Source organism: Sphaerodactylus townsendi, linkage group LG08 (genome assembly GCF_021028975.2).
Source record: "Sphaerodactylus townsendi isolate TG3544 linkage group LG08, MPM_Stown_v2.3, whole genome shotgun sequence".
Taxonomy (NCBI): domain Eukaryota; kingdom Metazoa; phylum Chordata; class Lepidosauria; order Squamata; family Sphaerodactylidae; genus Sphaerodactylus; species Sphaerodactylus townsendi.
Genome location: NC_059432.1, coordinates 114,746,273 through 114,760,163, shown reverse-complemented (window position 1 = coordinate 114,760,163; position 13,891 = coordinate 114,746,273). Strand labels below are relative to the sequence as shown.

Here is a 13,891-nt window from a genome sequence, read left to right as displayed (position 1 = left end):
AGAGAGAAAAATTTCTCTCTGTCAACATTTTCTACCCCATGCATAATTTTATAGATTTCAATCATATCCCCCCTCAGACGTCTCCTCTCCAAACTAAAGAGTCTCAAACGCTGCAGCCTCTCCTCATAAGGAAGGTGCTCCAGTCCCTGAATCATCCTCGTTGCCCTTCTCTGCACTTTTTCTATCTCTTCAATATCCTTTTTGAGATGTAGCGACTAGAACTGAACACAGTACTCCAAGTGCGGTCGCACCACGGCTTTATATAAGGGCATGACAATCTTTGCAGTTTTATTCTCAATTCCTGCCATGGAGTGGCAGGAGTCCTCTCTTGTTGGTCTTAAAGGTGCCACTGGACTCAAAACATTTTTCGGTAGTTTCAGACCAACTTGGCTACCCACCTGGATCTGTTTGCACAAGAACGAACTGCCCATTTATTTTCCAGCTCAAATAGTTTTCTTCAAGCAGGGCTTAGCTGTTTGAATTGTCTTCGTGGCAATTACAAGAGAGTAATTCTTGTTTGATGGGATTGCCTGCTTTTAAGTATATGCTTGTGTATCTATAATTCCCAAGGCATTTCTTGACTACCTCTCCGACATGCTGCTGCAGGTGATCTTTTTTTTTTTTAGCCAACAAATCTAGCTGTTTCAATTCATGATGCATCGCTTTTCTGCTTGTCACTTCCATTTTGATACAGATGCCGTAAATATTGATCATGGCAGAACTATGTTGGAGGTCCGGTTTGGCAAGCAGAAGGTTGTGCTGATTTTTGTTGCTGATTTTCACATCTTTTTTCTTTGCAAAGGGCTCACCGGTCAAACAGGCGCCCGCCCGCGAATGTCATAGGACAGAAGAAGCAAGAAGATACTTGCACCACAATAGGTGAGTACGGCTTCTTTGCATATCCTTGGAGTTCTCCGTCAGTCATGCTGTGGGGTTAAGAAATAGGCCATGTGATTTTAATTATTACTTTTTTGGCTTCCTGGGCCCACTTGTACTTTTAAGCACAGAACTCCAAATGGTTTGCACATGTTACTTTGCTGTTACTCACGGGCCAAGGGCCAAATATATTCCTGATCAGCTGCCATGGTTTCATGTAGGAATCAGAGTGTGTGCTCCTTCCCGTTTTTGTTCTGAGACAGTGGTGGTGAACCTATGGCACTCCAGATGTTCATGGACTACAAATCCCATCAGCCCCTGCCAGCATGGCCTCCAACCTATGACCCTCCAGATCAGGGGTCTGCGACCTGTGGCTCTCCAGATGTTCATGGACTACAATTCCCAACAAGTTCTATTTATATACAGATTTCACATTTAGTAATTGTTCCCGTATGTTGTAATAATAAAGTCTTCAATTTTTTTGTCTACTCGGTAGACAAAATCAGTATTGTCTACTTGGACTAGCAGCAGCAGGTAGAGGTCTCTCACCTGCTGCTTGATCTTTTAATCTGGAGATGCTGGGGCTTGAACCGGGGACATTCTGTGTGCAAAGCGGAGCCTCTTCCACTGAGTCACAGCCCCTGCTTATTTTGTGAACAGATTCTTTGTGGGCTGCCTCACAAACCATCTGTGGAGAAGCAGCATGCAATAACCTTAATTAACCATGGTTGTGAGACGTTTTGAAAGCTGGTTTGAGCTAACCAAGGTAGATGTTAATATCAATGTATGCATGACAGCAGACCATTGTTTGGCTCATATGAACAACCCTAGTGGATAAGTCCACAAGTTTCTTCTCTGTGGTAGCTGACTAAATACCACTGGGAAGCCCCCAAGAAGTGAATGAGGGGAGTAATCTTGTCTTAGAAGAAGAAGAGGAGTTTGGATTTATACCCCACCTTTCTCTCCTGTAAAGAAACTCAAGGTGGTTTAGAAGCTCTTTTCCCTTCCTCTCCCCACAACAGACACCTTGTGAGGAAGGTGGGGCTGAGAGAGTTCCCAAGAACTGTGACTAGCCCAAGCTCACCCAGCAGGAATGTAGGAGTGGGGAAATACATCCAGTTCACCAGATAAACCTCTGCCACTCAGGTGGAGGAGCGGGGAATCAAACCCAGTTCTCCAAATTAGAATCCACCGGCTCTTAACTGCTGCACCATATAACTGGCACTCAACGGTATGCTGCCTTGGAATGTGAAAAGTTCTCTTTAGCTGTGCTGCCCGACAGCTATGAGTAGAATGTCAATCTGTGTGTGGGCAGAGAACTGTTTGACCTGTGGAATTAGCTGCCACAAGATGGGGTGTGACAGCCAGTGGCTCAGAAGGCTGTTCAAAGGGATTAGACCAGTGATTCCCAAACTGGGCGCTACCACCCCCTGGTGGGTGCTTTAGCGATCCAGGGGGGCAGTGATGGCCACAGGTGCATTTGGGGGCGATGAATAACTGTAAGGGGGTGGTGAACGTGGATTCAGTGCGGTAACCAATTTATTAACAAAAAAGAAACCGATTGCAAATAGTCAATCGCGGCGATTTAAGATTACTGCTGACGAAAATAGAGCTGAGGATTACTAAATTGGCAATAGCACACCAGGTTCATCCTTCACATTAAGATGATTTCGAATGTTTTAACTTTTTTTGTATTACCTTTCTATTCTAAGTTCATAAATAGTTTCATAATTTCAAAGTTCAATGTTTCTAATTTACACCTTTCTTTACTATATTTTACGAAAAAGATAGAAACATTAATACATATATCTTTCTGTTTAATTGCTATCAAAATTTTTAAAAAATTAATTTCCAGGGGGTGCTAAGTAATATTTTTTTCTGGAAAGGGGGCAGTAGGCCAAATAACTTTGGGAACCACTGGATTAGACAAATTGGAAGGCCTGGTGAGGTTTAGACAAATTCCTTGAGAGAAGTTCTGAAAACAGGAAATGAAAGGAGATGCAGCTGTGATGGATATCTGACAACAGGCTAAATTAGTCTGAAATAAAGGAGGAAAAGGGCAAAACATTTATGCAATGATACACAAATAAGAGGGGGGAAAGGAAGAAGTTCAGAACATAAGAGCCTGCTGGATCAGACCAGGGTCCATCTAGTCCAGCACTCTGCTACTCGCAGTGGCCCACCTTTGGAAGCTCACATGCAGGATGTGAAAGCAATGGCCTTAAGAACATAAGAAAGAGCCTGCTGGATCAGACCAGAGTCCATCTAGTCCAGCACTCTGCTACTCGCAGTGGCCCACCAGGTGCCTTTGGGAGCTCACCTGCAGGATGTGAAAGCAATGGCCTTAAGAACATAAGAAAGAGCCTGCTGGATCAGACCAGAGTCCATCTAGTCCAGCACTCTGCTACTCGCAGTGGCCCACCAGGTGCCTTTGAGAGCTCACATGCAGGATGTGAAAGCAATGGCCTTAAGAACATAAGAAAGAGCCTGCTGGATCAGACCAGAGTCCATCTGGTCCAGAACTCTGCTACTCGCAGTGGCCCACCAGGTGCCTTTGGGAGCTCACGTGCAGGAGGTGAAAGCAATGGCCTTAAGAACATAAGAAAGAGCCAGCTGGATCAGACCAGAGTCCATCTAGTCCAGCTCTCTGCTACTCGTAGTGGCCCACCAGGTGCCTTTGGGAGCTCACATGCAGGAGGTGAAAGCAAGGGCCTTAAGAACATAAGAACGAGCCTGCTGGATCAGACCAGAGTCCATCTAGTCCAGCTCTCTGCTACTCGCAGTGGCCCACCAAGTGCCTTTGGGAGCTCACCTGCAGGAGGTGAAAGCAATGGCCTTCTGCTGCTGAAGTTGAAGAACAAACGGCTAGTTTTACATAATTTCTTAATGTGGGCCAAAAAAAGATGAAATCCGATAAATAACGCAAGGGAGTCAGTTTCACGGGAGAGGGAAGAAAGCAGAGAGACGCGAAACAGCCCAAGGGAGTTGGAAGCTGCCTGAACAGATGCACGTATGGTGAACTGTGGACAGAAGGAGAACGGAGAGAAAAAAACGAAGAAAGATACAAGATGAGACCATGAAGGAGGTCGGGGGAAGTTTAAACTTAATGTGCCTCCGTGAGGGAAACCAGTCCGGTGCAACGTGGCTAAAAAGAGAGGAAAATTAATTGCGCAGCAGAGTTGCGAACAAGACTTTAACTAACGCTTTAATAGAATCAAAATACTTTCTGACATTCTGACGCCACCCCGGAGGTTCAGTGCAGCAGCATTTCGTCAGCAGGACCTGTACTTTTCTGTGCTTAAGAAAGCCAGCGCATTTGTTAGCTTCTTTGCTAAGGAGATGGGGGCTACCCTTTTGAGGGTCCATAACTTTGGACCCCCTGAACTAAACTGCACCAAACTTGGGAGGTGCTATCATGACTGTCTCCAGATGATACCCTGAAATTTTGGTGCTGATACGTCCAAAAATGCACCCCCTGCAGGAACATCCCAGAAATTTGCCCAAGAATCTTTGTTCTGCATTGAGTTTTCTGCATTGCTGTTAATGGGGCTTGCAAGGGGGGGGGGCGGGGGGGCGGCATTTCTGAAGGCACAGTTTCAAAACTTTCATGGTCTCATCAGGAGACTGCCCCAATCATACCCCCCAGGTTTGGTGCAGTTTGGTTCAGGGGGCCAAAGTTATAGACCCTCAAAACTGTAGCCCCCATCTCTGATTAGCTCCCATTGGAAACAATGGGGGATGGGGCACCCCCTTTGGGAGTCCATAACTTTGGACTCCCTGAACCAAACCTCACCAAACTTGGGAGGTAGCATAAGGACAGTCTCCTGATGATGCGCTGAAATTTTGGTGCCGCTAGCGCAGGGGTAGGGAACCTGCGGCTCTCCAGATGTTCAGGAACTACAATTCCCATCAGCCCCTACCAGCATGGCCAATTGGCCATGCTGACAGAGGCTGATGGGAATTGTAGTTCCTGAACATCTGGAGAGCCGCAGGTTGCCTACCCCTGCGCTAGCCTAAGAACTGTGCCCCCTGCAGGCCAAAAATGGAAAACCACTAAAAATACCCCAAAACGAACCCTGCATTTTGATGCCCCTCACAAGGTGGTGCCCTTGGCAGCTGCCCACCTTGCCCAACGGGCATTACAACCCTGCTTACCCTATATACCACGGTGGCCTGCAATTTCCTTACTTCAGCTGATTCCCCTTTTAAAAATAGATGTGTACTTGACTGTTTCCCCTTTTTTTGGTAAGGAGGTTTATTTAATTAGATTGTGTAGTTTGATAGGCAGTTAACAGTTGCACACTTCAGTTCTTCAAAAACTCTTGGACAAGTGCCATTCAGACCTGGTAACTTGATCCATCTTTATCGGTTAGTCCTGGAAATCCTTGCGTGTTTGTCATGTCTATTTGACTGGAGACACCCCTCCATGCCATCTTACCAATTTGAAACGGTCTCCCTTTAGCCGTGGTTCCAGCCTGGATTGTGGCCCTGCGTACCCAGGTGGTTTCACCAAGTTGACCTCCTGCGTACCAAACAGAAGCATTGAGCCTCAACCCCGCTGCTGAAGATGATTCTATGACAAGCAGTCCCAGGGCACAGTCACTGTGAACTGGACTTGCACGCAGGCTGGAGAGTTAGGGTGGCCAAGTTTGCAGATGATACCAAATTATGTAGTGTGGTGAGAACCGCAAAGGATTGCGAAGAGCTCCAAGCGGACCTTGATAAATTAGGTGAGTGGGCTCAGAAATGGCAAATGCAGTTCAATGTAGCAAAATGCAAAGTGATGCACATAGGGGCAAAAAATCCAAACTTCACATACACGCTACAGGGATCAGTGCTATCAGTCACAGACCAGGAAAGGGATTTGGGCGTCTTAGTTGATAGTTCCATGGGAATGTCAACTCAATGCATGGCAGCTGTGAAAAAGGCAAACTATGCTGGGGATAATTACGAAAGCAGTTGATAATAAAACTGCAAGGATTGTCGTGCCCTTATATAAAGCAGTGGTGCGACGACCGCACTTGGAGTCCTGTGTTCAGTTCTGGTCGCCACATCTCAAAAAGGACATCGAAGAGATAGAAAAAGTGCAGAGAAGGGCAACGAGGATGATTGAGGGACTGGAGCACCTTCCCTATGAGGAGAGGCTGCAGCGTTTGGGACTCTTTAGTTTGGAGAGGAGACGTCTGAGGGGGGATATGATTGAAGTCTATCAAATTATGCATGGGGTAGAAAATGTGGACAGAGAGAAATTTTTCTCTCTTTCTCACAATACTAGAACCAGGGGGCATTCACTGAAAATGCTGGGGGGAAGAATTAGGACTAATAAAAGGAAACACTTCTTCACGCAATGTGTGATTGGTGTTTGGAATATGCTGCCACAGGAGGTGGTGATGGCCACTAACCTGGATAGCTTTAAAAGGGGATTGAACAGATTTATGGAGGAGAAGTCGATCTCTGGCTACCAATCTTGATCCTCCTTGATCTGAGATTGCAAATGCCTTAACAGACCAGGTGCTCGGGAGCAGCAGCAGCAGCAGAAGGCCATTGCTTTCCCATCCTGCCTGTGAGCTCCCAAAGGCACCTGGTGGGCCACTGTGAGTAGCAGAGAGCTGGACTAGATGGACTCTGGTCTGATCCAGCTGGCTTGTTCTTATGTTCTTAGGGTGGGGAGGAAGGAGCCTGCAGGCTAATGAGCCATTCTTGCCCTCTCCCTAGTTGGGGTACTGAGACTGCAGCATCTGCACCCAGCTAGGGTGTGTTGCAGGCTTAATCCTATTGAAACCATTAGTGCAAACTCACTGTGTCTCGCATGCGTGATCATTGTCAGCGGTGGTTCTCAATTTTCACCATTTATGGTGATATTTTTTTACAAGTGTTGTTTGTGGAGTTTTGTATCTGGTGGCCGATCAGTTTTGCCAAAACGGAATGTGTGATTCGATAGATTATTATTCATCATAAAATCTTGCACAAGCATATTTCAGGAAGCTTGAATTTAGGAATGGTCCCGTCCCGTCCCCTCTCCCCCCTTCCCTCTCGTTTAAATACCTGAGCTAAATTTAGCAGGGATTGCTAAAGTAAACACACTTCTGAAGAATTTGAGCACTAGTTATAAGCTTTTAATTGCCTAACCAAAATTGGGCATGATATTGAAGGCGTGATCCTGACTTGGAGTCTTACAAGCTTAAATTAGAACAAGGCAGAAGAGTTGGACAGTGCTTCTGAGTGACTTATACTAACAAAGACTAATGTTGGCAATCTGTATAAAAATAGATCTTGCTAAATTCATGACTACTTGGGAAGGTCTCTCTTACCTTCCTAATTCATGGGACGACTCAAGCCAGGCTGGAAATGTAATGAAACGATACAGGTCTATCAAAACTAGGACAAAGAGGCTTAGAGACAGCTTCTACTCTAGAGCTGTGGCTATGCTAAACTCTGCGGCTTCATGTTGATGTGTTTGGGGCTGTGTAGGGATGGGTGGAGGAAGGGAAAAGTGAGGATGGGGTATGAGTCTGAAATTGTGTGCATCGAGGAATGCTGCTGTAAATTTCGTTGTGCGTGCACAATGACAATAAGATGCTTATGCTTATGAAAGTGCAGTTATGTGGAGAGCTTCCTGTGTAGGAGCAGGGAAACATACCCAGTTTGAAAAGATAAGACCCAGTTCGAAAAGATAAGAGCTCATGCGGAGGAGTGGGGAATCAAACCTGGTTCTCCAGATTAGAGTTCTCTGCTGTTAACCACTCCACCACGGTGGCTGTCTTTTGGAAGAAGGCTTTATTTCGGCTTTGCAACATCTGATTGGCTGTCTGGGGTTGGCCCCTGCTTCTTCCTCATGCTGAGATGTGAATTTTGCAGAGAGCTGCTACCAAAGGAAAGCATCAGAGGCCTCCAGCATTCTTTTGTCACAAGTGGGCTGGCTAACTCACGGAAGGCTGTCCTGGGACATCCTACTGCCGTGGTGGTGAACCTTCAGCACTCCAGATGTTATGGACTACAATTCCCATCAGCCCCTGCCAGCATGGCGAATTGGCCATGCTGGCAAAGGCTGATGGGAATTGTAGTCCATAACATCTGGTGTGCCAAAGGTTCGCCACCACTGTCCTGCTGCATACGGAAGCAGGAAGCCTGGGACGACATAATTAACTTAATCCCTTCTATCTCTGCTTTAGCTTAAACCTCTGTCTTCTTTGATTCATGAATTTCTCCCTTTTGCCTTGAGTGGGAAGCTTTATCTAGAAGCTGGTTTTCTTCATAGAGTCAAGAAGCATGCCAGAGGAATTCAAAAAGTAGCCTATTCTGACAGGTTTTTGTAGTGCTCTGTGGTTTACACTCCCAAGTGAAGATAAACTTTTAAAACGGAACTGGCGTAAATTTTTTTCTGTGTCGTTCATCCAGTTAAGGACATCCAGTGGCAACTGTAGTGATGTAATTCAGGGTGAAACCTGTTATTGTAATGGAAATCCCATGTTGGTCCTTCCTCAAGAAATCTGTGGTCCCCCTAAGTCAGGGGTCTGCAACCTGCGGCTCTCCAGATGTTCATGGACAATGTATTGTCGAAGGCTTTCATGGCCGGAATCACTTGAGTGTTGTGAGTTTTCTGGGTTGTATGGCCGTGTTCCAGTAGCATTTTCTCCTGACGTTTCACCTGCATCTGTGGCTGGCATCTTCAGAGGATCATCTGAAGATCATCTGTGGCTGGCACCTTCAGAGGATCTTCAGCCACAGATGCGCACGAAACGTCAGGAGAAAATGCTACTGGAACATGGCCATACAACCTGGAAAACCCACAACACTCCAGAAACAACCTATTTTGATTAACCTAGTGCCGTGGTGGCGAACCTTTGGCTCTCCAGATGTTCATGGACTACAATTTCCATCAGCCCCTGCCAGCATGGCCAATTGGCCATGCTGGCAGGGACTGATGGGAATTGTAGTCCATGAACATCTGGAGAGCCAAAGGTTGCAGACCCCTGCCCTAAGTTGATAATGTAGTGGATTTGGGGAGGTGGGGAGATACTTGTATATCTCTTATCCTCAACATATTTGCCCTGCCAAATAGATGTGGTTGAAACATATGAACATGTGTTACAGTATTGCTGTCTGTATAGGGCCGTGGTGGCGAACCTTTGGCACTCCAGATGTTATGGACTACAATTCCCATCAGCCCCTTCCAGCATGGTCAATTGGCCATCCTGGCAGGGGCTGATGGGAGTTGTAGTCCATAACATCTGGAGTGCCAAAGGTTCGCCACCACTGGTATAGGGTCTATGTGCATAATTCTAGTCTTATCAAATTTTCCAGGCAAACCTGATGAATGTTAATGTTTTCTCCTCTTGGATTGTTCTATTGAGATCACCTTTAAGGTGGCTGCATTTTTCCTCGTTGGCATGCTTAACAAGGAAGCAGCCAGTTAAGTCTTTTTATTAATTATGTCTGCTCTGTTGAAATCAGCCGGTTACATGGTTTTGAAATGTTGTTGTATGCAGACTTGCCGTCAGCTCTGCCTTGGCGAATCTATCATTGCAACAAATAAAGTTAAGTATCCTGGTTTAGTATCAGGATTTGATTCAAGTCCTGCCTGGCTAGACTTCCTCGCTTGAATTGCGGTGTTCTCAAAAGGGGTTTGTTTTCTCTGCCCATGATGTTTTGTTTGTATTGGTTAAGTCTTCTCTCTCAGTCAGTAATCAGCCCCTGCTCTGTATGTTTGCAGAGATGCAGATGAGTTAAGGCGACCCGAAAGTCTAAGCTTGACGCATGATAGAGAGCGGCAGCAAGTTCTGAGGGGCTGCATGGACCGGGCAGAAAGGTAAAGAGGCACCGTGGCAGCGAATGCTGTCATGTTCTTGTGGAATTCTCATTTGCTGCAAGAGGGCTCGTGCTGGGGTTGTTTCCAGTGAGAGCCAGCGTGGTGTAGTGGCTAAGAGTCGTGGACTCTAATCTGGAGAACCGGGTTTGATTCCCGGCTCCTCCACATGAGCAGCAGACTAATCTGGAGAACCACTCCTCCTCCACCTTGTACCAGTCATGGTTCTCTCCAAACTCTCTCAGTGCTACTTACCTTACAAGGCGTGGGGAGGGAAAGGGAAGGAGTTTGTAAGCCATTTTGAGGCTGGGGTGCTGTGTGGTTTCCGGGCTGTATGGCCGTGTTCTAGTGAAGTCGTTACGGCGACGCAATGAATGAGGCGAGACGCAGCGATATCAGGAGACTGGTGGAGAGAAGCCAGCGGCTTGTCCAGCTGAGCTAGCTAGTCTGCCGAGCTGGGGTCCCTGGTTGCGCAATTCATGACTCAGTGAAGGGCTGCGTACGTGCAGGGGGAAACGTTCCTGTCTGGGTCGAATCCACAATCAGGTATCTTGTGACCTGCAAGGTGTCACCAAGGGGAGATCTCGCATTGGATGTACGATGTGTGAGCCCTTTGTGAGGGGACTCACTTTCTGAGGCTCTACTGGGTCCGCTGACGCACCCCTACATCCTAGCAGCATTCTCTCCTGACGTTTCGCCTGACGTCTCCCCTTATGACTCTCCTGACGTTCCTGACGTTTCGCCTGCATCTGTGGCTGGCATCTTCAGATCCTCTGAAGATGCCAGCCACAGATGCAGGCGAAACGTCAGGAGAGAATGCTGCTAGAACACGGCCATACAGCCTGGAAAAGACACAGCACCCCAGTGATTCCAGCCGTGAAAGCCTTCGACAATACATTTTGAGGCTCCTTCTGGGTTAAGAGAAATGAGGTACAAAAACCAACTCTTCTTCAATAGGAGGCCTTGATTGCTGCAGTGCAATTCCAGTTGTTCACAGCTCTTGTTGCAAAAGGGGACAATGAAGAAATCCCGGCTGGCTGAGCCCAGGACTCTGCGTCCCTCGGGAAGAAGCCGGGGCCAGGACCACCTTCGAAGGCCTGCCCTGCTATGTTGTCTTCGGGCTGGCAGGTTGGATCACAGCCTGATCAGCCAGCAGCTGCTCAGTGGGTGGCCGGTTTCGAGTCAGGAACTACGGCTGTGGGCGGGGATGCTTAAGGCTGTGCAATCATTCTGCGTGCTTTTATTTGATTATTTGGAGGTGCGTGTAGGTGTCAGGGTAATTCCCAGCTGCCTGCCAGTTATAAGCATTGCGTGCCTCTTGGGAGTCAGAACTGGAAGGCCTGGGACAGAAGTCGCAGTACAGTGCGGCTGTTCCCCCACCGTGTGATTCTTCCTGTGGTCACGGGATTTGCATTCACTACTCTGTTTCCCCGAAAATAAGACATCCCCTGAAAATAAGACGTAGTAGAGGTTTTGCTGAAGTGCTAAATATAAAGCATCCCCTGAAAGTAAGACGTAGCAAAGTCTTACATGCCCGTCGACCAGAGCATGCAGCTGTGGAGCGGAAAAATAAGACATCCCCTGAAAATAAGACATAGCGCCTCTTTGGGAGCAGAAATTAATATAAGACACCATCTTATTTTCGGGGAAACAAGGTAATACTGTTTCTACTGCAGAGAATGCAAACGGGAATACGAATGTAAATAGACTGAAAACCCCACCCACAATACAATGCGCGGCCTGGGACCTCTGTACCTGCGGGACCGTCTTACCCCATATGTCCCAAATCAGTCTCTGCACTCGGCAGAGGCCAACTTACTGGTGATCCCTGGCCCCTCAATGATGCGGCTGGCCCCGGCCTGGTGGAACGCTCTTCCGCCAGCTGTCCGGGCCCTCCGGGATCTTAACAAGTTCCACAGGGCCTGTAAGACTGAGCTGTTCCGCCGGGCCTTTGGGGAGACTAGCTGCTGATGGGCCCCCTCCTCCCCTCTTATAACATCAAATGGATCCTACTGCCCCTTCCTTTTGAGTTTTTAAGGGAGTTGATAGTAGGTGCCATCTTATGTTGATCTAAAATGCTGCATTTTAATGGGGTAAGGTTTATATTTATGAGAGCCGTATTAATTGATATTTAATGGTTTTAATCTGACATATGTGCTCTGTTTTATATGTTCACCGCCCTGAGCCCTCCGGGGGAGGGCGGTATATAAACCTAATTATTATTATTAATAATAAATTATTATTAATAATAAAATATTATTATTAATAATAATAATAATAATAATAATAATAATAATAAATGCAGTCAACCACACCTTTGCATAGCACGTTCTACCCAAAACACTTACTGATTGGTTCCCCACCCTGGGACGTGGACAATACATACCCCACTAAACATTCTCGCTAGGAACAAGATCTACCAGACCACGGCCACAGAGCCCGCAAAACCCACAACAGCCACTTCCTGTGGTTGTTCGCCAACTGGAGAGCCTTTGTTTCCCAGCTCAGGGACAGTCTCAGGTTTTCAGCCTTTGCATAATTTGGCCTCTGGGGAAAACGTCGCACACAGATTTTGACGGCCGATATCCGCTGGCCACTGTGGATTTCCTGGGCTGTGTGACTCTGGTCTGGCAGTTTTTGCTCCTGACTTTTTGCTTGCATCTGTGACTGGCCTCGTCAGAGACCTGTCCACACTGTACTGCGGAGAAAAGACATCTTACCGTGGATGCCAGACACAGATGTGGGCGAAACGTTAGGAGCGGAAATTACCAGACCACAGCCATGCAGCTGGTGAAAACACACAATAGCCAGTAGCACGCTTTGTTCTGGAGATGGGATTGAGGAACATCGAGCCCTACTGTAAGGCATGGTGGCTGTGAGCTTCGAGGGCTCAGAATAAGGCTGAAATGCCGTTCGCGGTCTCGGACCTGCATACCTGAGGGACTGCCTCTCCCCATATTGCCCCGGTAGGCCCCTCCGCTCCTCGGAGGAGGACCTACTCGTGATCCCTGGCCCAAAAATGATCAGGCTGGCCTCGACGAGGGGCAGGACCTTTTCAGCCCTGGCCCCTAAATGGTGGAACAGGCTCCCTAGGGAGATCAGGGCCCTGCAGGACTTGCAGAGTTTCCGCAGGGCCTGCAAGACGGACCTGTTCCGCCAGGCGTTTGGCCAGCCTGCTTAAAAATACATCTACCGCAAGGGTGGGCAATTATTTTTTCCATGGGGCCGCATAAGAAACAGAAAATATTGTGGAGGGCCGGGCCAAAAGGCAGGGGGGCCAGTCAGGGTCATCCGGCGGGCCAGATGTGGCCCATGGGCCGTATAATGCCCAGGTCTGATCTACCGTGTCATCTGGCCTCCCGTGGGCACAAGGGGGGAGGGGGGTATCCAGACGCCGTCCACATTTTTAATGGGTTCTGTTGTTATGTAATTGGTATTTAAATTATGTTTTAATGTATGTTTTAACCTGTTGTGAACCGCCCTGAGCCCTCAGGGGGAGGGTGGTATATAAAACTGATGATGATGATGATGATGATGATGATGATGATGATGATGATGATGATGATGATGATGATGATGATGATGATGATGATGATAAATAAAGTACACTTTTATTCTGGTTTCTAGGTTTTGAGCAGAAACGGTCCAAAACTAGTATTTTCTTCGTAGGCACCAGTTCCTGAAAAGTTCTATATCTGTATTCAGACCTTGGTGGTCTAAGCTAATGACCCAGCTGTGTCTCTTCAGACACTTGAGAAGAGTAGATTTATTATCAAGTCTGCATTAATCACGTTGTTAGAGCACTAGAAACAGTGAACTTGACGAGAAGTGTTTATTTTGTCTTAAATTCCTTTTTCTCCCCCCTTTCAGGGGCTCCAGCGACTTCTCTTGCCTCACATCCCTGCCAAATGCCCATAATCAGGTAATTGCGCCCTTTGTAAACGTGCCCGTCATTTGGAAATGTGTTGCTTTCTGCTCATCCTGTGTTTGGGGGTGGGGGGGATGGCGCCCAGGGCAACATCTGCTCCAGGCACCTGTCCCTGCACCACCTTCAGTGGAGCAGCAGTGACGTGGGAGGTTAAGAGTTCGGGTTTGATTCCCCGCTCTGCCGCCTGAGCTGTGGAGGCTTCTCTGGGGAGTTCAGATTAGCCTGTGCACTCCCACACATGCCAGCTGGGTGACCTTGGGTTGGTCACAGCTTCTGGGAGC

At 47.5% G+C, this 13,891-nt stretch overlaps 1 protein-coding gene across 1 annotated transcript in view; it reads left to right on the top strand.

Moving 5' to 3' along the window:
• LRCH3 (leucine rich repeats and calponin homology domain containing 3) overlaps positions 1-13,891 on the top strand; it is a 115,798-nt gene that overhangs the window by 75,543 nt on the left and 26,364 nt on the right. The window contains exons 10-12 of the mRNA XM_048506984.1: positions 803-879; positions 9,590-9,685; positions 13,553-13,604. Of these exons, the coding sequence (XP_048362941.1) occupies positions 803-879; positions 9,590-9,685; positions 13,553-13,604 (225 nt within the window). The remainder of the gene's footprint in view (positions 1-802; positions 880-9,589; positions 9,686-13,552; positions 13,605-13,891) is intronic.